This window comes from Quercus robur, chromosome 1 (assembly GCF_932294415.1).
Source record: "Quercus robur chromosome 1, dhQueRobu3.1, whole genome shotgun sequence".
In the NCBI taxonomy this organism is placed as follows: Eukaryota; Viridiplantae; Streptophyta; class Magnoliopsida; order Fagales; family Fagaceae; genus Quercus; species Quercus robur.
The window spans coordinates 12,146,158-12,166,968 of record NC_065534.1 but is presented as its reverse complement, the minus strand read 5'-3'; the positions used below and the strand labels follow the sequence as shown (position 1 = coordinate 12,166,968).

Below are 20,811 nucleotides of genomic sequence, written 5' to 3'. Positions count from 1 at the left end.
TCTCTCTCTCTCTCTCTCTCTCTCTCTCTCTCTCTCTCTCTCTCTCTCTCTCTCTCTCTCTCTCTCTCTCTGTGGAAATGATTTGAAGTGAAAATGAGGGGAGAAAATCATTTCCGGGTCAAAGGTGAAAATATTGGTCAACCGGAAGTCATTTTCCGGAAAATATCATTTTCCGTGACAGCCAAACACTTGGGTTTTACAGAAAATGATTTCTGGAAACGGTTTTCACCCAATTCAAACACAGCCTTAATGTCAATGTAGTTCCGTAATTTAAGGACTTTGATTAACTTAAAAAAAAAAAAATGAAAGAAAGATAGAAGACTTTGATTAACTTAAAACAATAATAATAAATTGAAAAAAATAAAAAAAAAAAGAATTTTGATAACAAAGATAGAAGACTTTGATTGACTTGGCCGCCTATATAAATGTGAATCTAATATATTCATCCCATCCCATGCCTCAGCCTTACCGATAACATCACCAAATATTTGCGTCTTTCGCTTCTTTTTTTTTTTTTTAAGGGTATCAATTATCAAATCAAAATGGGCAAATGTTTAAGTTGGAAGTATTTCAGTCTGCTACTTTCCTTGCTCTTCTTCCATTCTCAGTTCCCCTTTTCTTCTTCCTTTTCTTCAAACTCACAATGCTCTGCTCTACTCCATTTTAATCACTCTCTTTCTCTCAATAGTTCCGCTTCTCCTCCATTGAAGTGTTTTAATTCTTATCCAAAGACAGGGTCTTGGAAGGAGGATAAGGACTGCTGCACTTGGGATGGTGTCGTCTGTGACAATTCCACTCGCCATGTCATTGCCCTTGACCTTGGTTGCAGTTGGCTTTCTGGCTCCATTCATTCCAACAGTACCCTCTTCGTTCTTCGCCATCTCAGGACCTTGAATCTTGCTGGGAATTACTTCAATTCCTCCCTAATTTCACCTGAGTTTGGCAAGTTTCAGAGTTTGACTCATCTTAACTTATCTCATTCCCGTTTTTATGGTGAAATCCCATATGAAATCTCCCAGTTGTCTTTGCTTGTTTCACTTGATCTTTCTTACAATTGGGGATTATTAATCAAAACACCAGTTTGGAAAAGAGTCATTGGTAACCTTACCCAGTTAAGGGAACTTCTTCTGGATGAGACAAATATGTCCTCAATTACACCTAGTTCTTTGATGAATTTATCCTCCTCTTTGACAACTCTTAGTCTCGGTGGTTGTAGTTTGCAGGGAACACTCGAATTAAACATCTTCCGCCTTCCAAGTATGCAAATCCTTGATCTTGGGGGAAATAGGAATCTTGAAGGTTCTCTTTCAAGGTCTAATTGGAACAGTAGTTCCCTCAATTTCTTATCACTCGATCATACAAATTTTTCAGGAGAATTACCTGATTTTATCGGCAGTCTAAAGTCCTTAGAGTATTTGTATCTCTCTGCTTGCAATTTTATAGGGGCAATTCCAACATCGATTGGAAACCTCACTCAAATTATTAATTTGGATTTGTCATATAATAGTTTCAACGGTGAGATTTAAAACTTGCCACTTTTAAATTTTAAGTGTTTTTGGCTAACACATCAAACTGACAATTTTTTTAATTATTGTGGATTCAACAGGTTTGCTACCATTGTCAATATTTGACTTGCCAAATCTCTCCGGTTTATTCCTTGAGCACAATCAACTTGTTGGTCCCCTTCCTAATCACGTAAGTGGTTTGCATCTCCTAATTGATCTCTATTTAAGTTCAAATTTCCTAAATGGGACACTTCCATCTTGGTTATTCAGTTTGACCTCTTTGGTAATGTTATCTCTTGATCATAATCAATTCATTGGTGAGATAGGGGAATTCAAGTATAATAATTCCTTGGATTCCCTTGATTTGAGCTATAATATGCTACAGGGCTCTATTCCTAGCTCAATATCTAGACTTGTGAACCTTACTTATCTATCTCTCTCATCAGATAACCTACAGGGCTCTATTCCTAGTTCAATATCTAGACTTGTGAACCTTGCTTCTCTATCTCTCTCATCAAATAACCTGAGTATTATGTTGAACTTAGAATTGTTCTCAAACCTCAATAATCTCATTTTTTTCAATTTTTCATATAACAATTTATTAGTCAGCATCAACAACAATCTAACATTTACCTTGCCCAATCTGGAGGAATTGTACTTGTCTTCTTGCAACATTAGTGAATTCCCAATTATCCTAAGAATAGCAACAAATTTACAGAGCTTAGACCTTTCCAATAACAAAATTCATGGTCAAACTCCAAAATGGTTGGGAGCTGTGGGGAGGAATTCATTAATATTTCTGGATCTTTCTCACAACTTTTTGACAAGTATAGATTAGATTCCTTGGAAGAACCTACAAATTGTTGATATTCATAACAACTTGCTTCAAGGACCATTCCCCACGTTAAATGCTCTTAACCTCTATTATCTCTTTGCCTCCCATAACAATTTAACTGGGGAAATTCCTTCTTTAATTTGCAATGCAAGTTCCCTTGAAGTTCTAGATTTGTCCCATAACAACTTTAGTGGCACAATTCCAAAGTGTTTAGTACTTTCTAATGCACTCATAGTGTTGGATTTGCGAATGAATAGCCTTAATGGTTCCATTCCTGCAACATCTTCAGAGGGAAACGGATTGAGGACTATTAACCTTAATAGCAATCAATTGGAAGGGCCATTGCCACGATCTTTGAAAAATTGTACAAACCTAGAAGTTCTAGATCTTGGAAACAATAAGATAAATGACACCTTCCCCTGTTGGTTGGGAAGTATTCCAGAACTGCAGGTTCTAGTCATTAGATCAAATAAATTTCGAGGCCATATAGGCAATCCTATGACCCAATTTCCTTTCCCAAATTTGCGAATCCTAGACATCTCTAACAATGAGTTTAATGGTCCTTTGCCAAGAAAATATTTCAAATATTTGAAAGCCATGGTGAATGTGGACAAAGGAGAAGTTGAGTTGAAATATATGGGAAATTATTATTATCAAGATTCTTTGAATGTGATGATAAAAGGGTCGTATATTGAGTTAGTGAGAATCCAAACTATCTTCACAACCATTGATTTTTCAAACAATAGATACATAGGGGAGATTCCGCAGATAATTGGTAGCCTTAATTCACTCAAGGGTCTCAACTTTTCTCACAATAACCTTACAGGTTGTATTCCATCTTTGTTTGGAAATTTGACTAATCTTGAATGGTTAGACCTCTCTTTCAACAAGCTCAGGGGGGAGATTCCCAAGCAATTGGCAGATATTCCGTGGCTTGCAGATTTAAAGCTATCACATAATCAACTTACAGGACAAATACCTTCAGGGAAGCAATTCAATACATTCGACAATGATTCATACACCAATAACTTGGGATTATGTGGATTTCCATTGACAAGAACATGCAACAACCACGAGTCAAAGCAACCACCACCATCGACCTTGCAACAAGAAGACAACTTAGAGTTAGAGTTTAAAAATGGGTTTTGTTGGCAAGCTGTATCCATAGGTTATGGATGTGGAGTGATATTTGGAACATTAATGGGATATGTTATGTTTAAAATTGGAAAACCAAATTGGATTGTGAAGATGGTCAAACTAGAGCAACATATTTTGCTTAGAAGGCTGAAGAATAATGCCAGCAGAAGCGGTGGAAGAAAATAACAAGTCAAAAATATTTGTGGGTAGATTTGTTAGAGTTTTTGAAGAAAGTGTCAAAGGCATGTTGTAACTTTTTGTAATTCGCGAAAATCACTTTATTTCATGAAAAGGTTGGGAGTCCAAGTAGAATGCATCTCTTGTGTGTTTTTTCATTTCTAGATAGTGGAATTTTTTTCAACCATGGAAGAAATTACGGACATGCTAGAATCTGACTCCAATGGAACGGAAGAAACATACTCTGAATCTGACTCAGACGGCAAAACCCAGCAGAAAATGGAGCTCTACCCCAATTCCTTCCATATGTCAGAATTGGGATAAAGATGAAGCTTCCCTTTCTGCTTGTCATCTTCATCATCCTTATTCACTCTCATCTTCTTTATCTTTCATGTTTCCCAAAGGCATAGGACACCATTCATTGCCAAGGTATGCCTCCTTCTTTAGCTACATCTTCTCTCTTTGTCACTTTTTTCTCTATTTTCTCTAAATGTAAATGCTCATTCATAGGGAAATCAAGCTGCTGAACTTTGTCAATATTAATTATAAAATAAGTATTTGATTTGTTTTTTTTTTTTTCTTAATTTTATTTTAATGCAGCTGGTTGGTGTTGTTGCTATTGAAATAATTGGTAGGCCCAAGATTCCTTTCCACCTTGATTCTGGCTTTCAGTTGTTATAATACTTGTATTTTAATTATCTGATTTTTTTTTTTTTCTTTAGGTGCACAGTTTCTGCTTTGCTTAGCATAAAATGCCCAGTAATGTGCAAGGTTGGTACCTCTGATGTTTTGGAACATATCAATAACTTTTGTGCTCTTGAATAGTTCAAGGCCTCTGTGTAGACAGTAAGGCCTCAGTCTCTCTTGCTTATTTATATTGTTGGGTTTTGTACCATATCCTTATATATTTAAATTTTGCTTTTGTTTTTCATGTCCATTTTTTGATTCTTTGGTGAATGCAATTCTTAATATTTCAATCTTGTGGAATTTATGACGGTTTTTAATTATACACTTGCTATCCATGTTAAATGTGAGTATTGTCGATTCTTGACTAAAATACTGAAAATGTGAATTTAATTTGATTGAAGATTCGGGATGATTTTGAGATTATATATAGAAATTGGGTGAGCTGTAAGTCAACTTGTAGGTGTAGACTTGATATCATTTCTTCTCTTATTTGTAATCTTTGAGTTTTGATATATGAATGTGGAGTGAAGGTATATATAAAGTATCTCACTGTATAATTTTTTTTGGCTGAATAGTTTCACTGCATTCAGTATAAAGGAAACTCTCCTGGTTTTTTTTTTTTTTTTTTTTTTTTTCTTTTCCATTTTAGCAATTGTTGGTATGCAAAAGGTTAATTTTCTTCCATGCTTCAGAGGAGGATTTGGAGCTTTTTTGTGGATCTATAGGGGAGGTTACAGAGGTTAGCTCCATTTCTATATAATGCAATCTTCTAAGTGGCTTTTGTGAAGATTTATATCAATGCCACTTTGTTCTGTGCCAACAGGTTCGGATTGTGAAAGGCAAAGATTCTGGTGAGAACAAGGGCTTTGCATTTGTGACCTTTAGAAGTGCAGAATTAACTTCTAAAGCCTTTGATGAGCTGAATAACACTGAATTCAATGTAACATAGTCTTTTGTGCATCATTTATTATTGCCTTTTTCCCCGCATAGGCTGAGGACTTAACGGCAAGTTGAATATTGAATTTGATGTAAAATTATTATTGTTAGCTAAAAGATTAATGTGAGTATTCCTTAGAACTTTTTTAAGGTTTCTATTATTATTATTATTGTGGCCATTTGCTGTTATTTATGAATGCTGCAATTGTTGAATGCTTTTGTGTAAACTCTTTCTCTCCTGGTTAAAAAAATAAAATGTTCAACATCACAAGCAAAGCACCGTTTGTTCATTGGTAATGTTCCTAGAAGCTGGGGAGAGCAGGATCTAAGGAAGGTTGTCCTGGAGGTTGGGCCTGGAGTTATACTGCTGTGGAACTTGTTAAGGTCAGTGTGAACTAGTTATACGTCTTTAGGGTAGTTATCATTAATAGTTGAGATCGTTTATTTCTTTTTTGTTTATTTTCAGAACTCCCAGTGCCTTTAAAAAATTTATGTTTTACCACAGCCAGTGGTTTAGTTCTTTTGTGCCAATTACAAGTGTTTTGTACTCAATTTATTAAACTCTTGGTCATAGGATGCTAAGAATCCAAGCAATAATCGGGGCTTTGCTTTTGTTGACTACCATGACCATGCATGTGCCAAGTATTCAAGGTAGAAGGTGATGAATCCAAAATTTAAGTTAGGTGATAATGCCCCAACTGTGAGCTGGGCTGACCCTAAAAATGCTGACTCTTCTACTGCTTCAAAAGCCTTGTAAATTTTTTACTTTGTTTATAAAAAATTTATAGCCTCCGGTCCACACTTGAGGACCAACTATAGTTAAAGTAATTGGAATTGAGCCAGAAATTTTTCTTTTTTTTTTTGGGAGGTGGGGCGGGGGGTGACATTAGTAAAATTATTTATATAATAAGAATAATTCTTCAATCCTTCATTGAAGAATTAAACATTTGATGCTTGACCCCTTTATGGAACACATAAAGACTAAAGAGTTTATGAAATAGTTTATACTTTCTAAATCAAGTACCAAAAAAACATTCTTTAACCATTTCAAGTACTGTTTTAGAACATGCAATAAGAATTTAAAATCATCTAAGCTTAAACAATTTTAAACAGTGCAAACATTGTAGAAATCTTAGTTAAAAACTCATTTTTTCACTAGAGATGGTTTAGTTCCAAACATCATCTTGCCAAGAGTCCTATAGCTTAGTGGCATTGCTTGGTCTTCTTCATAAGGAGAACCAAGGTTCAAATCCTCCCTCCCCCACTAATTGTAGCAATTGAATTTTTTATTAAATTTTTAAAGTTCATAAAATCATCTTAAAATATGGGAGAGCGGTTAAAACATCATTTGAATTTCAAATTTTCATATTCAAGACTAAAAAGATTATTTTGAAATAATATAAAAATCATGGAGTTTAAGGGCGTCGACTTCTAAGAACCAATAAGCATACATGTGCATATCATGCATAGTCACAACTGCTCACAAAGCCTCACAAGTATGTGTGTGTGTGTATTTGATAAGTCAAAACCTCCCCAAATATAGTTTTGAGCATTCTTGTATGTAGTCTCATAGTGGAAGCTAAGAACTTCCCTTATAGAACTTTTAATCTTCCAACTTCAACTCCTAAAACACATGCATCAAAACAATCTAATAACCACCTTAGAATCCTCTAATTTGTTTTATCTGTACCACTTTTAGACTTACCTGTTGATATTTAAGCTTTTCTGGGTACAAAAATTAAAAATATCAATTTATCAAATTAGGGATGACATCCCTGGGGAGGTACATTTTAAGCTTTGAAAAATAATCAATTTTGTTTGGTTACTAGCAGGTAGTTTTTCAACCTTAAACCTGGTTTTTACAAAATAAGCTTTTCATATTGAATTTGCCCTTCTTTGTGAAAGCTGTCTCTGTAATGCTGAATATTCACAAATAACCGGAAATGCTAAAAGTATCATAAAAGTTAAATAAATTCTTGGGCCTTGGTCTAATTTTTGAAGTGGTTTTCAGAAGCGATTTGTTAAGAGAAGACAATACCATATCAAGGTGAATAGGCTGGCTCAATGTTTTTACTGTAGTTGGTGGTTTCCCTTGAAGACCTGTTGACAGTTATTTACACCTGAGGATCTGTTGTCATTCTCAATCTCTGTTTATATCCCTCCCCCTCTCCTCCCCCCCCCCCCCCACCCCCCCTTCCTCTCTCTTGATTAGGTTCTTATGATGAAGAAGGAACTTGAAAAGGATCCACTATATTTTTTGTTGTATATATTATATATATAATCAATTTCTTGCAAATTCTTCTGTCCTTAATATTTCCTCTATTTTAAATTTCCCTAATAACTTTTACTCAGGAAGAATGTCAAACAAAAGAAGGTTAAGACTAAAAGAGAAGAAAACATATACACCTTTCCCTCCTCCACAACAACCTAGCAAGGTGAGTTTTGATCCTCATGCGATTCCCTTCTATGGTATTTAGATAGAACATTGTATGACAATTTTTATTAATATTTTTCACCATTACTTATCAAAAATAATGATCTATGGTATTTTCAAATTGATGAACAATTGGCAAGTGAAGAATTCATCATAACTTTGAAAAAGAAATCATCAAAGAAGTGGCAAGAGAAACAGGAGAAGCAGATAGAGAAAACCACAGAAAACAAAAGAAAAAGAGATTGTGCATTTATTCCCCCAGAGGTTGTATTCTAAGGTGCTTTATACTCAATCGTCTTCATAATATTGCTGATGAACTTCAAGTCAAATGGCTCCTCTTAGTGTTTCCAACAGAGAAATCCAAGGTTCGAATCCCTTCTCCACTACTTCAAATGTATTAAAAAATTGTCACCATTTTATTGACATTTTGAGACTAACTCTTTACTTAATTTTCTATCCCAATGACTTTCTATCAATTTTGATTTGAAAAATCTCAGGAACCAAGAAAGATGGATACAAAATCTAAGGATGATAACAAAGATATGGGTCATATGGTAGCCATGGCCATGTCTCTGAAGGTATATAGGATCATGATACCATGAGACTTGGCTTATCTTACTTTCTAGGACTTTTCTATTTTAATGTAATTGCTTAGACTGGTTATTCTACAGAAAAAGGCAGAGGAGTTTGAGAAGCAAAAATCGGTTGAGAATGTTGAAACTGAAGCCTATATTGCTACAGCTAGGGAACCTTCAAAACAGAAATCCGAGGGTGCAGAATCTAGAGCGTGATGAATGTTAATGCAGAAGCTTATATTGCAGCCTTGACAGTCTTATACTGCAACCAAGCTTGTATCCATGGTTCTTAGATGTCGATAACAATGAATCAAGCTTTAAATTTTGCTGTGTATGAGAACCCATTTATTGAAGAAGAAAATCCCCTTCAAGCCCTAACATTTATGGGGAATAGAGAGAGCATCAGGACCCATTTCTTTGAACTTTTCAATAACAAACCTACATTTTAAATTTCTGGGGCCACGATCATCAGATTCAAAGAGGAGAGGGAGAGGGGGGGGGGGGGGGCAAAGATCTAAAAAGTTATGGGAATAGAGAGAGATGCAACAATTTAGGGTTGTGAATAAACTAAGTTATTTATGAACGGCTCGAGTTTCACTTGAAAAAAATCTTATTTACGTTTGTTTATTTCAATTTGAAACTTTTGCTCATCTTTTTTTATTTATCTTTGTTATTTTGGATAGAAAGTAGTTATGATGTATGGATGCTTCATTTGGGGTGTTATACCAATTTCATATCCGTGTCATAACGATGTCCTAATTGTCATATCATGTTATGATTTTTCAAAAATTGCTCATTTGAGATGCTATACCAATTTCATATCCATGTCATGACGATGTTCTAATTATCATATCATGTTATGATTTTTCAAAAATTACTCGTGTCGCCATATTATATCCATGTCCATGCATCATAGTAAAGTAGCATGGAAAAATAGAAAATCGTTAATAAAACTCTACATTTCACCTAGGGATTGTTTAATTTATAAATCAATTTGATAACTATTGAACAAAAAATGTAAAGAAAGTTCCATTAAGAGAGATAAAAATTCACTTAACATGAGGAAGTGCAAAAAAAAAGTCTTCTATTCCGAAAATCAAATTTGGGTTATTGCGTGAAACACTAAATTTTATCAATGATTTTTTTTTTTTTTTTGGGAGCATAATAGAGATAGATGGAAGCTTTAAATTGAAACGGTTTCATAAGTTTGTAAGTTTGTGAATTTAATTGATACAACTAAAAGCTTGCAACTCGCATAGAAACATGGTATAAACACTAGATATTCTATTTGTAATTTCCCTGAATTTTAATAAATTATTATTATACTTTTTATCTTTGGAAAAAAAAAAAACTCGGTTTTACACCTTGTCATCCTTACATGTCATTTAAATATTATTATTAGTATTATTTAATTATAATAATTATTTTAGATATGAGTTTTTAAAAAAAAATAATTGAAGCCAGACAAAGTTTTATTAGTAAATTATTATTGTTTTTTAAAGTTGTAGAAGTATAACAAGATATTTTTATAATAAAAATAAAGTACAAGAAAATATTAAAAGAAAAAAAAACCAACAAAAAAAAAAAAAAAACAAAAAGGAGGAGGAAAGTTCCCAACTTTTCGTGGAACCGATTTGCTGCGTTAACTTTCCTTTCCAAAATCTTCTATACACGGCAAAACCGACTCCAAAATTAGTCGTCAAATAAATAAAATAATAAAGTAAAAACCCAAAATTCCAGTTAGATCAACTGCTGTACAGGACTTCCAATCCAATTCAATTCAATTCCTTCACTCAACTCCTCTCTCTCTCTTCACTTGTGAAATCCTCGATGTTGTTAGGGCTTGATTCCAAACAAGTCAAGCCAATCCGGCTTCCGGAGCCGCCGAGTCCCCACTTCGGCGGCGGCGTTCCCGACATCTTCGAAACCGGCTTCTCCGGCGCCATCAGGCGCGCCGTCGTCATCGGCAACGGCTTCCCCGCTGCCGAGAATCAGTGCTTGGGCTTGGTCCGCGCCTTAGGCCTCGCCGATAACCACCTCTTTTACGTAACTCCTCTCTCTCTCTCTCTCTCTCTCTCTCGCTTAAATTGCATAAGTATAATTTTGTTATAAACGGTCGATTAGCTCAACTGATAAAGTCTTATCTTTGTCAAAAAAGATGCTATAAATTTCGAATCTTTTTTATGTATATTGATATGAATGTGCAGCGTGTAACTAGGCCTAGAGGGGGAGTAAATGAGTGGCTGCACTGGCTGCCGGTTTCGCTTCACAAGAAGTTAGTTTATTTGATAAGGCAGATTATTTTGCTGACGGCTTCCCTGTCCCGGTCCAACAAACTCGCGCCTTTGCCTTTGGAGAATGGGGCTGTAGGCTTGGCGTCTGTTTTAGAAGCTGATGTGCACCAGATTGTCACCATTGCTCGCCAGTCCTATGACAAGTACTTTCTTTTTATTTTTCTGTTACTGTTTATTTAACTTGCCTAGTTAGTTGTTGTTGTTGTCCATTGGAGAAACGAAAACCAGAAAATGCATAAACTTTGTTGCAGTTTGAATTTATATAGGTGGGCTGAAATGAAATGTCTTGCACTGTTACATTGAATTAGTGCGGATTTTTAAGAAAACCATGTTCAAAGTTTACGTTGTATTCCTCAATGTGTGTGAGTATAAATGTTTATGGCAATTTCCTTGGAAAGTATGTTGTTAACACTGAAATTGAATTTTTGGTAAACGAAATTCAGCTCCTTGCGTTTTGTAGCTCTATGCTGAATATGAGATTGATTTCGTAACTATATCTTTTTTCAGGGATGGGCCTTTGTTAGTGGTTGCTTCTGGCAGAGATACCATATCTATTGCAAGTTCCATCAAACGTTTAGCATCGCAGAATGTTTTTGTTGTTCAGGTTTGTGAGTGGAACCTAATTTTTTTGTATTAGTTTGTGCTTAAGCAAAGAAGCTGCTTCCTTGGACTTGTGTGGTTGAATGCGTAGATGATTTAATGAAATTTATTTTATTTTTTGAGGGCATATTTTTCATTTTATTAAGTGCTAGAGGCATTTGAACACCATTAAGAGAAAAAGTTAACTTTAGTTGAAAAATTGAATGTTTGTTACCTTTGGTTCCTAGTCCTGCTAACTTGGATGTAGGACGACTTGGACTCTTGAAGTCCTTGTTGGCAGCAAGGTGCCCCCTAGTCCCCTTTTGGTCACAGAGGATTGTATTGTTTCCTATTCTGAGCTTACAAGGAAAATTTGAACAAAAATTTTCATTTTTTTCTTCTACATTATTTCCTTCTCATTCCCTCCTATTTGGTTCAAAAGTCTTTATATTGCTATTAATAATTTCTAGCTTTTTGGGTAGTGGTAGTAAGTTCATTTTACGTGCCATCAATATAGTTTAGTTTTTCTCTTTTTGATAGGTTCCATCAGTATAGTTTAGTTGATGGAAGCTAACTTTATACTCTTCTTGAACCAGCGTTGGTCAAAACATGAGATGCACTAAAACGCCAAGGCCTCCTAGAGCCTTTGCACAAAGTGCAAGCATGTGCTTTATTTAATTTTTACAAGTTTGGCCCCAAGAGAAAGGAAGGGTACGCCTTGCGGTTGTTCATGCCCGATTGAAGTATAGAACATAATTTTTTTAAAATGATATAGCAAATTCAAAACCAATTATTAATTTATTAATGGACAATATGCCTATCAAGTGATCAATTTAATTATATAAAATATAAATATAGCACTTTATAGATTTCTCTTAAAATCTCTTATGTTCTACAAAAATACACAAATATGATATTTGATAGCCATTGATCAAAATGGAGTACATGGTTGAGTCAAAGACCAAAAAGTACTAGAATGTGGTAAGTAGTGACTTTCACGCTCAATTGATATTTTGAATGTCTTCTTCTAGAATTTGTTATGAGGGATTGAGGGGCCGGCTTTCATGTAACACCATAAAACTGGTCTCTACATTGCAAATACAAGGTCCATATCAATAGCATTAAGATGTAACGATTAAATTTAATAGGTTTAAAAAAAGAAACGCACTTTTTTGCACTTTGCACTTATTGAAAAAGCTCAAAAAAGCTTGCTTTTCTGAAGGTTCTTCTTTAGGTGCAAAAAGAACTTAAGGCTTGGCACTTTGTGTTTTGAGCTTTATGCATGATTTTACCAATACTGTTCTAAAATACTTCTTAGCGTATGTAGGTTCTTTAGTTGCCTAATGTTCAATGTCTTCTTCTGCTGTAGCCTAACATTCACTGTTAGTTTGATGGAATATTTGTGTTTCTGTGCTAATTGTTGTGGGCATGGAGTTCACTTTTGAATGCTTAAATATTTTTGATGTGATATTTAGACCTCTGATGTTGTTCTTGATTTTGGCTTTTGTTTTGCAGATACAACATCCAAGGTCAAACTTGAATAGGTTTGATTTGGTGATTACCCCTCGTCATGATTATTATCCTTTGACTCCTCATGCACAGGAGCAGGTTCCTCGGTTTCTTCGTAGTTGGATAACTCCACGTGAACCTCCTGACAGGCATGTGGTATGTATCATGACTATACATTGTGTGCAAAATTTTATTTTATTTGAGAAACTTTGGTCTTGATTTAATATTAGCCTCATCTATTTCTGGGTTGTTACTGTTAGTCTATGCTAAGAACTTTTGGATTCAGGTCCTCACTGTGGGAGCTCTGCATCAAATAGATTCTGCTGCTCTTCGTAGTGCAGCTAGCACATGGCATGATGAATTTGCACCTCTTCCAAAGCCCCTTCTAGTGGTCAACATCGGAGGACCCACACGTAATTTTCATATCATACTCAGTCCTTTAATGTTTGATACTTTGTTGTACCTAACTGACTATTTGCTTTTGAATGTTGTATGCTCAATTTTATGTGTATTTCAACATCAGCTTCATTTGTGTGAGATTAATCTCCTTTATGTATATATGCATCTACTTTTATTTTTGTCAATTCTACATCAGCACTATCATGCATACCTATTTGACATAGGACTCTTTGCTTTGAAATACATATTTACCTGTAGGATTTAGCCTTTTCAAATAGAAATTTCACTATTGGCCATTTTGTGGGGGTGACTCTTTTTGGTTGTCAATATTTGTTTTTTTACTCGAGTATCAAGATCATCTAAAACTGAAATAGTGAATTTTGGAGGAAGTGGATCAGATTGTTCATGTTATGGAGACATCTTTTTAATTGTTAAGGGCTCGTTTGGTAACAGTGTTTATTGTTGTTTAGTTTTCAGTGTTTTGGAAATACGTGTTTAAGTGTTATAGAAATACGTATCAGAAGTGTTATTGTTGTTTAAACACTGAAAACTGTTGTTCAAACACCCTAACCAAGCAGGCCCTAAATTTTTTAATGACATAAAAACATGCACATAATGTTCAACCCCAAGGGGTAGCATAATTGGCTAGGGGCCACACCTCATGAGGCGAAGGTCACTAACTTGAATATCCCCTTCCCCTCCCCTTGAGGCTAAAACTTATAAAAAAATTCACATAATGTTATTTTGGTAGCAATTTTATTCAGGTAGAGTCGGTTAATCCTTAGGTTGCCCTCTAGGATGGCTGTTGAATCATTCTTCCGCTTGTTTTCTAATATTAGAAACATTGTCTGTTTATTTGAGATGGGATTGTCTTTTACAAATCAGTGTTGGCGAGTTATATACATCCATGCACTTTTCAAGAGTATCAACATCAAGGATGTTATTTTCTATGGGTCTAGAGATTTTTATGAGACAATTGAATATATATAGTGAATACTAGGGCTGGTGTGACTTAGAGCAGTTTGTGTGATAATGTGTACAGATTATGAACATAATGAAAAGTTTTTTAGCCATCAGGGGCTTCTTGGTATTCCGTTCAGTTTTGTTACCTGTTTCTCACTACCTAAATTGACTAGAATTGTCATTAATGACCTGTCACTGTAAGCACATTTGTGCCAAATAAATATTAGTGTCAAGTCTGTCTTTCTTGAGCTTGGGATCACTGTTTGATTCTATTGATAATTGGAATAATGTTCTCTATTTTCAGTTTTTATTATTGTCACTTCTCATCATGTTTGAAGTATATGAGATATACTTATAAAGAAAAAGTATATGAAAAATGATGTTTATACATTTATTCATCCCAATCACTTATATAGGCCACTGTCGTTATGGTGCTGACCTCGCGAAGCAGTTAACAGCTTATTTGCTCAGTGTTCTTCAAAGCTGTGGGAGTGTCAGAATATCTTTCTCAGATAGGACTCCTGAAAAGGTGCTCCCCGCAGACATCAAGTTTCTGATAAATGTTTTATATTGAGTAGCACTCTTTATTCCCTTTACATTCATAGGTTTGTAACATTTTTTGATTGGTATCAATAGGTATCTAACATTGTTGCAAAGGAACTTGGAAATAATCCAAAAGTTTACATCTGGGATGGTGAGGGTAAGTATTGATTTGAAATTCAGTTTTATGAACAATAGGTGATTAAACCCGGGTTTACATGTGGCTTTTTTCTTTCTACAGAACCAAATCCGAATATGGGGCATCTAGCTTGGGCTGATGCATTTGTTGTCACAGCAGATTCAGTTAGTTTGATAAGTGAAGCTTGTAGCACTGGGTATGCTTTTGAAGGCTTACCTCTATTATTGATTCTTAGAACATATTGATTTACTTTTTGGTTTCAAATATATATAGCTAGATAGATAGATAGTCAACACATAAATATTTCCAATTATGTTTTGCAGGAAACCTGTATATTTAATGGGAGCTGAGCGTTGTACATGGAAATTATCAGAATTCCATAAATCCTTGAACGAAAGGGGAGTGGTTCGGCCATTTACAGGATCTGAGGATGTAAGTGAAATCTTTTCTACTTCTTTAACCCTATGGATATGAGGATCAAGAATATTGTAGATGATTTCCCTTCTTTAGATTGTCATACATTCTCACTGAAGTGCATGGGTTAATTTTGGTGGGGTTGGGGTGGCTAATCATTACCAATTTGCTTTCTTAAGAGTAAAGAATCCCTAAATATTTGCAAGCTGGATCCAATAGAGCCAAGGTTGTGCTGTTCTGTTGCTGGTGGCAACTTTTCTTGCTTGTTTTCACCCCCACTCTCATTGAACAAGTTTCTGCTGATTGTTCCCACGCCCCAGTAGCCAACTATCTTATGAACCATATGTAATTCACAAAGCATTAAACTAGCACGAATATACATGAATATGTATATTCATAAAGTAACCTTTTGAATATACATCTTTCTTATAAAAAAAAAAAATTGCTTATAATTCCTCCTCAAGCATTTTTATTTCACAGCATTGAATAAATAAATAACTATCCATATGTTGCTCTATCAATTGCATGATAGTTACTTTTTTTGTTGGTTACCCATGCACCTAATGAGTTTCGAACTCATGAGGCCACAACCTCACCCTTCACCTACAATAGTGAGAGGAGGAAGCGCCATTTGGGCTAGGGCTCATTGGCCTATCCACAGCATGATAGTTTCCTTAATTCCTTGTATGCTTCTGTTTTATGTACTTCAAATAAAAAAATAAAAAAATAAAAAAATAAAAAAATTATGAAATATATCTAAATTAAATAAATACTTGATAATTGTTACCTTACCTTTACCATCTGCAAAGGATAATTGTTGGTTCTAACACTGCAAAGGGAAAGTCATTCTGCCATTTAGGATAACCCTAACTCTTTGGGCCCTGATTTATCTCTAAATATGAAAATAAAGTCTTGATTTGGCACTTTGTGATGTTGTGCTTTATGTCAAATGTTGGATATAATAATTCTGTCTTTAGAAAATTATTTACTGTATTTTAAATGTTCCTTTATTTCCATTGAAACATTACTGTAATATTTTCATTTGGTGCTTCTTTTTAAACCTAACTTCTTTAAATAGTGCCCCTGGGTCTTGGTTCAGTTGGTAGTTGGGGTGGGAGTGGCATTGGGGTTGGTTTTATGCTCAAACTTATCCACACAAACAAAAGAAAAAGGGGGGGAGGTGCTGGCGCATAGAATCCAGGTCATAAAAAACTCAGTTGCCATCACATTGTTAGGCAGCATTTCACTTCTGTTTTCTTAATGAACTTGTATATATATTAAGATATGTGATAGTCTCATTCCAGCTTGCTTAATGACCTGTTGGCTACAAGAATGATTTCTATTATCTACATATTTATTTTTTGTGCATTTTTTTTCCCTTTTGGAATTTGATAGAAAGGTTTTTCTGGCAACTCTCTTCGGGGTTGGGCTATTAAGTTTTAACCACATCAATATTTTCTTCATTCTTTGTAAATGAAGGTGTTATTTGGTGAATTTTTATTTGACACTAATTATAAGCGAACAACTCGTTGGAATGAAATTTCTTTTTCCTTAAACCAATTATTACATATTGGTGCCTGTATTAATTTTCAGATTTCTGAGAGCTGGAGTTATCCTCCTCTTAATGACACTGCGGAAGCAGCTAGACGGGTTCATGAAGCGGTTGCTGAGCGTGGCTGGAGATTGCGGCCATAGAATTCCTGTTAATAATTGTTGTTGTAAGCACATTGTTCAATTGTTTGCTTAAAAAGGTGTAGCCATTGAAAATTTAGTTTCTTCATTAGCACGTATAGGAACTACAGCTACAAGCATTCAAAGCTTTTTGAATATAATTCTTTCTCACCATGGAGTTTTGAGGTATGTGGAATAAAAGGCTTGTTGTATTATTTCGGCTTGTAAAAATAGGCAAGAGGCACACAGGCATGTCTGTTTCAGCTCTACTAAAAGCCCTTTTGATGGGTGGTTTTGGTTAAGAAATATATTTTGTGCTGAAAATGTTTTTGTACATTAAATTGATTATGCAATATCAAAATCTTTCCATATTTATTGAAATTGTCTTTGTGGCTGATTTTCTTTTCTGCTTATGTTTTTCCATTTCTACTATAATGCTTGCTTGGATTAATTCATAACCCTATCTTGGATTACAGAAGGCAGAAGAAAACTAGGACACTCTTCTACCCATATCTGTGAATTAGAAATTTAGAATGCCTAATAGCTTCTTTTGCTCAGACAGAAGCTGCATTATTGCAACAGGAACAAATACACGCAAAATTAAAATCACACAACCTTGTAGTAGAAAACCAAATATCAGGAAAACGCCAAAAGATTTGAAATATGGATCTATAAGAGCAGAATGCAAACTACAAGGCAACAGTTGCCTTCAAATGATAACTTGATGAAATCCTAGATCATGTGCAGACCAAACAGCATGTAGCACAGCAATAGCATGTAACTGGACAACTTCATGAAAAAATAATAGATTCCATAAAAGCAGCCTTAATCTGCCCCATCTCATCCTGGATCAAAATTCTCACTCCACCCTGATCCTTTGGTCTACACAAAATCACAACAACATTAATTTTGTATGAAGGTTATTGCCATTGACACAAGGTGCAATATTCCAGCTGAGCATGGTAGTCTTTATGCTCGAGAGACCTTATTTAAAATTTGTTAATATTACATGCACAACAAATTTTATAATTTTTTCTACAATTTATTGAGATGACAGATTGTGATTGATTCAACATTATTTTCATTGACATCATTTTTTATTGTACACCAACCACAATCTTCTATCTCATTAGTTTTGAAAAATAATTTAAAATTGATTGTCATTAGTCTTATTGTTATCAAAAAAAAAAAAAAAATGTTCGTTTTGATCCCTAGTTTTTCATTTTTGTAACATCTATGCCCCTGTACAGCTTGTTGGTTAGCTGACGTGATGTTGTTTCCTTTTTAATTCTTTTGCCATATTGTATTGGCAAGGGGAACCGTTGGAAGCACTGTATTCCACATAAAAACAATCAGAACCTAGCTGATGATGATGAGGATACCAACATAACAACAATCGAAACCAAGCCCATGATGTGATAGTAACGACAAATTGCCATTAATAATGATAACTGGAAGTTCAAAATTGTTGTCATTATAGTTGTATTTATATTATTATAAGAAAAATATTATAAGTCAAGTTTATTAGAAAAGACTTGTAAACTGCTACAGTGATGATTGTGATTGGTACGCTATATTTGTATATTCATGAGAAACATTGCTTCATATACTTTTTTGCCTTTTTCCTTTTTTAGTTCAAGTACAGTCCTTCCTTGCCTACCACAAATAAAGTTTTTTTTTAGAAAAAATAATTAATTAATTATCCTTATCTATTATATATGTCTTCAGATGTTACAGAAAAGATAATTATTGTTTCACATATCTAAATGTGAATTTTTTTTTTTCTTACAATGTCCTCACTTTCACATATTACATGTGATGTAAAAAAAGTGTGAACAGTGTTTGGACTTGAAATAATCAAAACTCTTTAGGAAAAAAAAAAAAAAAAAGAGAAAGAGGAAAGAAAGAAAATCTATGCCACCCAAACTAGCACTCATGACAACTTAATCTACATTTATGTCATAAAAAAAAAAAAAAAAAAAAAAACAATCACACCACTTTTGTTATTCATTGATTGAGCAAAATAATATTCAGGAAATCTACTGCAATATATAATGAGCAGTCACAAGATAGAGATTGCTATAAGCAAACTATTTCTAATAATAGAAAGGAAGGTGGCATCAAGCTTAATATGATTTAACTTGAAAATTTTGTAACACATGAACTATCTCAAAAAACTGATTAATATGGCACATCAACAAAGAGACATTTTACTTGTTTATTATTCCATACTTATTATAATAACTTGCATACATACCCTATTTGTGTTTGAAGTGGAGCAAGTGAGCACTCATCAACAACTCCTCTGCTATTAAGCCTTACACAAGCACCTAACTTCCCACCATATTAAACACCCTAAACAAACTAACCCATTAACGAAGTCTCATTTCTTTCCACCCCTATATAAAACACACACAGTACTCTCCATTAATTGCATCTCAACCCAATCTTGTATAGTATCCTTCAAAGAAGATTTCCATATTTTACATATCTAATGGACTCAGACAGGAGTGGTGTTCTGACAGAGGTTTCTGTTCAAGAGCCAAAGGCCAATCCCAAAGGAAAAGCTGTTGCTGGGGCTGCTCCTCCTCCCCCTGTTGTAATTTCCTCAAAAGTTACTACTACTTCAAACCCAAAAGGAGGATGGAAAAGAGGCTTTGCCATTTTTGACCTTGTTTTAAGGCTTTGTGGCATTGCTGTTGCTTTAGCTGCCACTGCCATAATGGGAACTACTGAACAAACTCTTCCATTCTTCACACAGTTCTTCCAGTTCCAAGCTCAATATAATGATCTTCCAACTTTCACGTATGCTAGCTTCATATATTTTCTTAAACAATAATTCTATAGACACTATATTTTTCACAACCATTGAATGTCCTATTATGATTTATACATAATAAAAGTGATATTAGCAGGAACTTAGGTAAAAAATATGTTATTTAATTCTTAAACAAGTAGTCATATTAACAGTTGTGAAAAAAGTTGTCTCTAGCATTTTTTATTTTAGTTTAGTTTTTAAAAACTAAATTTTGTCGCGAACATGTGCTTAGGTATCTGAACACATATGACAAGTGCATTTATAAGTCAATTCGAAATTGGTAAAAGATATTAGAAGTCGTTGGACCATTCTTGCTGTGTCATTTTCCTTTTTTGATGTTAGTTTATACTACCATTCTTTCTGTCATTTTCCTTTTTTGATGTTAGATTATACTAACTACCATTCATGCATGCAGGTTTTTTGTGATTGCAAATGCAATAGCTAGCGGATACCTTGTCCTCTCCTTGCCCTTTTCTATAGTCTGCATCGTTCGGCCACATTTAAGAGGACTAAGGATCCTCCTTATCGTCCTCGATACAGTAAGCTTGAGCTTGGACCACTATGACCATATACAATATAATCCTCATTCCTTTGTAGTTGTTGTTTATATATATATATATATATATATATATCAGCATTTGACCAATTGATGACATTGTTCATATACTGCAGCTGATGATTGGCCTTGCCATGGCTGCAGCTGCCTCGGCTGCTACCATTGCGGACTTAGCTCAGAATGGGAATTCAAACGCTAATTGGGCCCCTATTTGCCAGCAGTTCGATGACTTTTGCCAGAGTATCACTGAGGCTGTTCAGAGTTCCTTTGCCGTAGCAGTCATCTTCATCTTGCTGGTTGTTTTCTCCTCTTTGGCTCTGAGTAGAAACTGAGAGATGCTAGACCATCATGGAGCTAGCTAAGCCTGTGTTTTGCTGTGTACATAAGAACTGTCAGATGTTGTACGTACCTTCCAACAACTTGTGGTGGGTGCAGTACTGGGCTTGTGTTGCGTTGTGTTGTGTGCTGTCTAATTTCTTGAATTTCAAAGTAAGAAGAATTTGCTCTTTCAGTTTGTTTTCCTTACAAGCTTGTTTTTTGAGTGTTTCTGTGATGTATAATTAATGTATTGATCTTCATGTTTCTTTTGAAGCCCAAAACATTTGTTTTTTTTTTTTTAAGCTTACCAAACGCAATAGCTCAA

General features: G+C 34.6%; 3 protein-coding genes across 3 annotated transcripts; all 3 read left to right on the top strand.

Annotated features, from left to right (window-relative positions):
• Positions 1–466: 466 nt before the first annotated feature.
• On the top strand, positions 467–8,289 carry LOC126721201 (receptor-like protein 9DC1). Its single transcript, XM_050424240.1, has 8 exons — positions 467–1,515; positions 1,607–1,695; positions 4,255–4,285; positions 4,377–4,500; positions 4,991–5,661; positions 7,630–7,712; positions 7,857–8,076; positions 8,209–8,289. The coding sequence occupies exons 1-4, from the start codon at positions 543–545 to the stop codon at positions 4,403–4,405; spliced, it is 1,122 nt and encodes a 373-aa protein (XP_050280197.1). The 5' UTR covers positions 467–542; the 3' UTR covers positions 4,406–4,500; positions 4,991–5,661; positions 7,630–7,712; positions 7,857–8,076; positions 8,209–8,289.
• Positions 8,290–9,887: 1,598 nt separating this feature from the next.
• LOC126721194 (mitochondrial fission protein ELM1) lies at positions 9,888–17,175 on the top strand. Its single transcript, XM_050424227.1, has 10 exons — positions 9,888–10,332; positions 10,494–10,723; positions 11,088–11,184; positions 12,675–12,824; positions 12,955–13,081; positions 14,447–14,559; positions 14,667–14,730; positions 14,812–14,905; positions 15,033–15,141; positions 16,717–17,175. The coding sequence occupies exons 1-10, from the start codon at positions 10,117–10,119 to the stop codon at positions 16,816–16,818; spliced, it is 1,302 nt and encodes a 433-aa protein (XP_050280184.1). The 5' UTR covers positions 9,888–10,116; the 3' UTR covers positions 16,819–17,175.
• A 2,035-nt stretch (positions 17,176–19,210) lies between these two features.
• LOC126721184 (casparian strip membrane protein 3-like) lies at positions 19,211–20,750 on the top strand. Its single transcript, XM_050424215.1, has 3 exons — positions 19,211–19,599; positions 20,028–20,151; positions 20,285–20,750. The coding sequence occupies exons 1-3, from the start codon at positions 19,289–19,291 to the stop codon at positions 20,498–20,500; spliced, it is 651 nt and encodes a 216-aa protein (XP_050280172.1). The 5' UTR covers positions 19,211–19,288; the 3' UTR covers positions 20,501–20,750.
• The last annotated feature ends 61 nt before the right edge of the window (positions 20,751–20,811 follow it).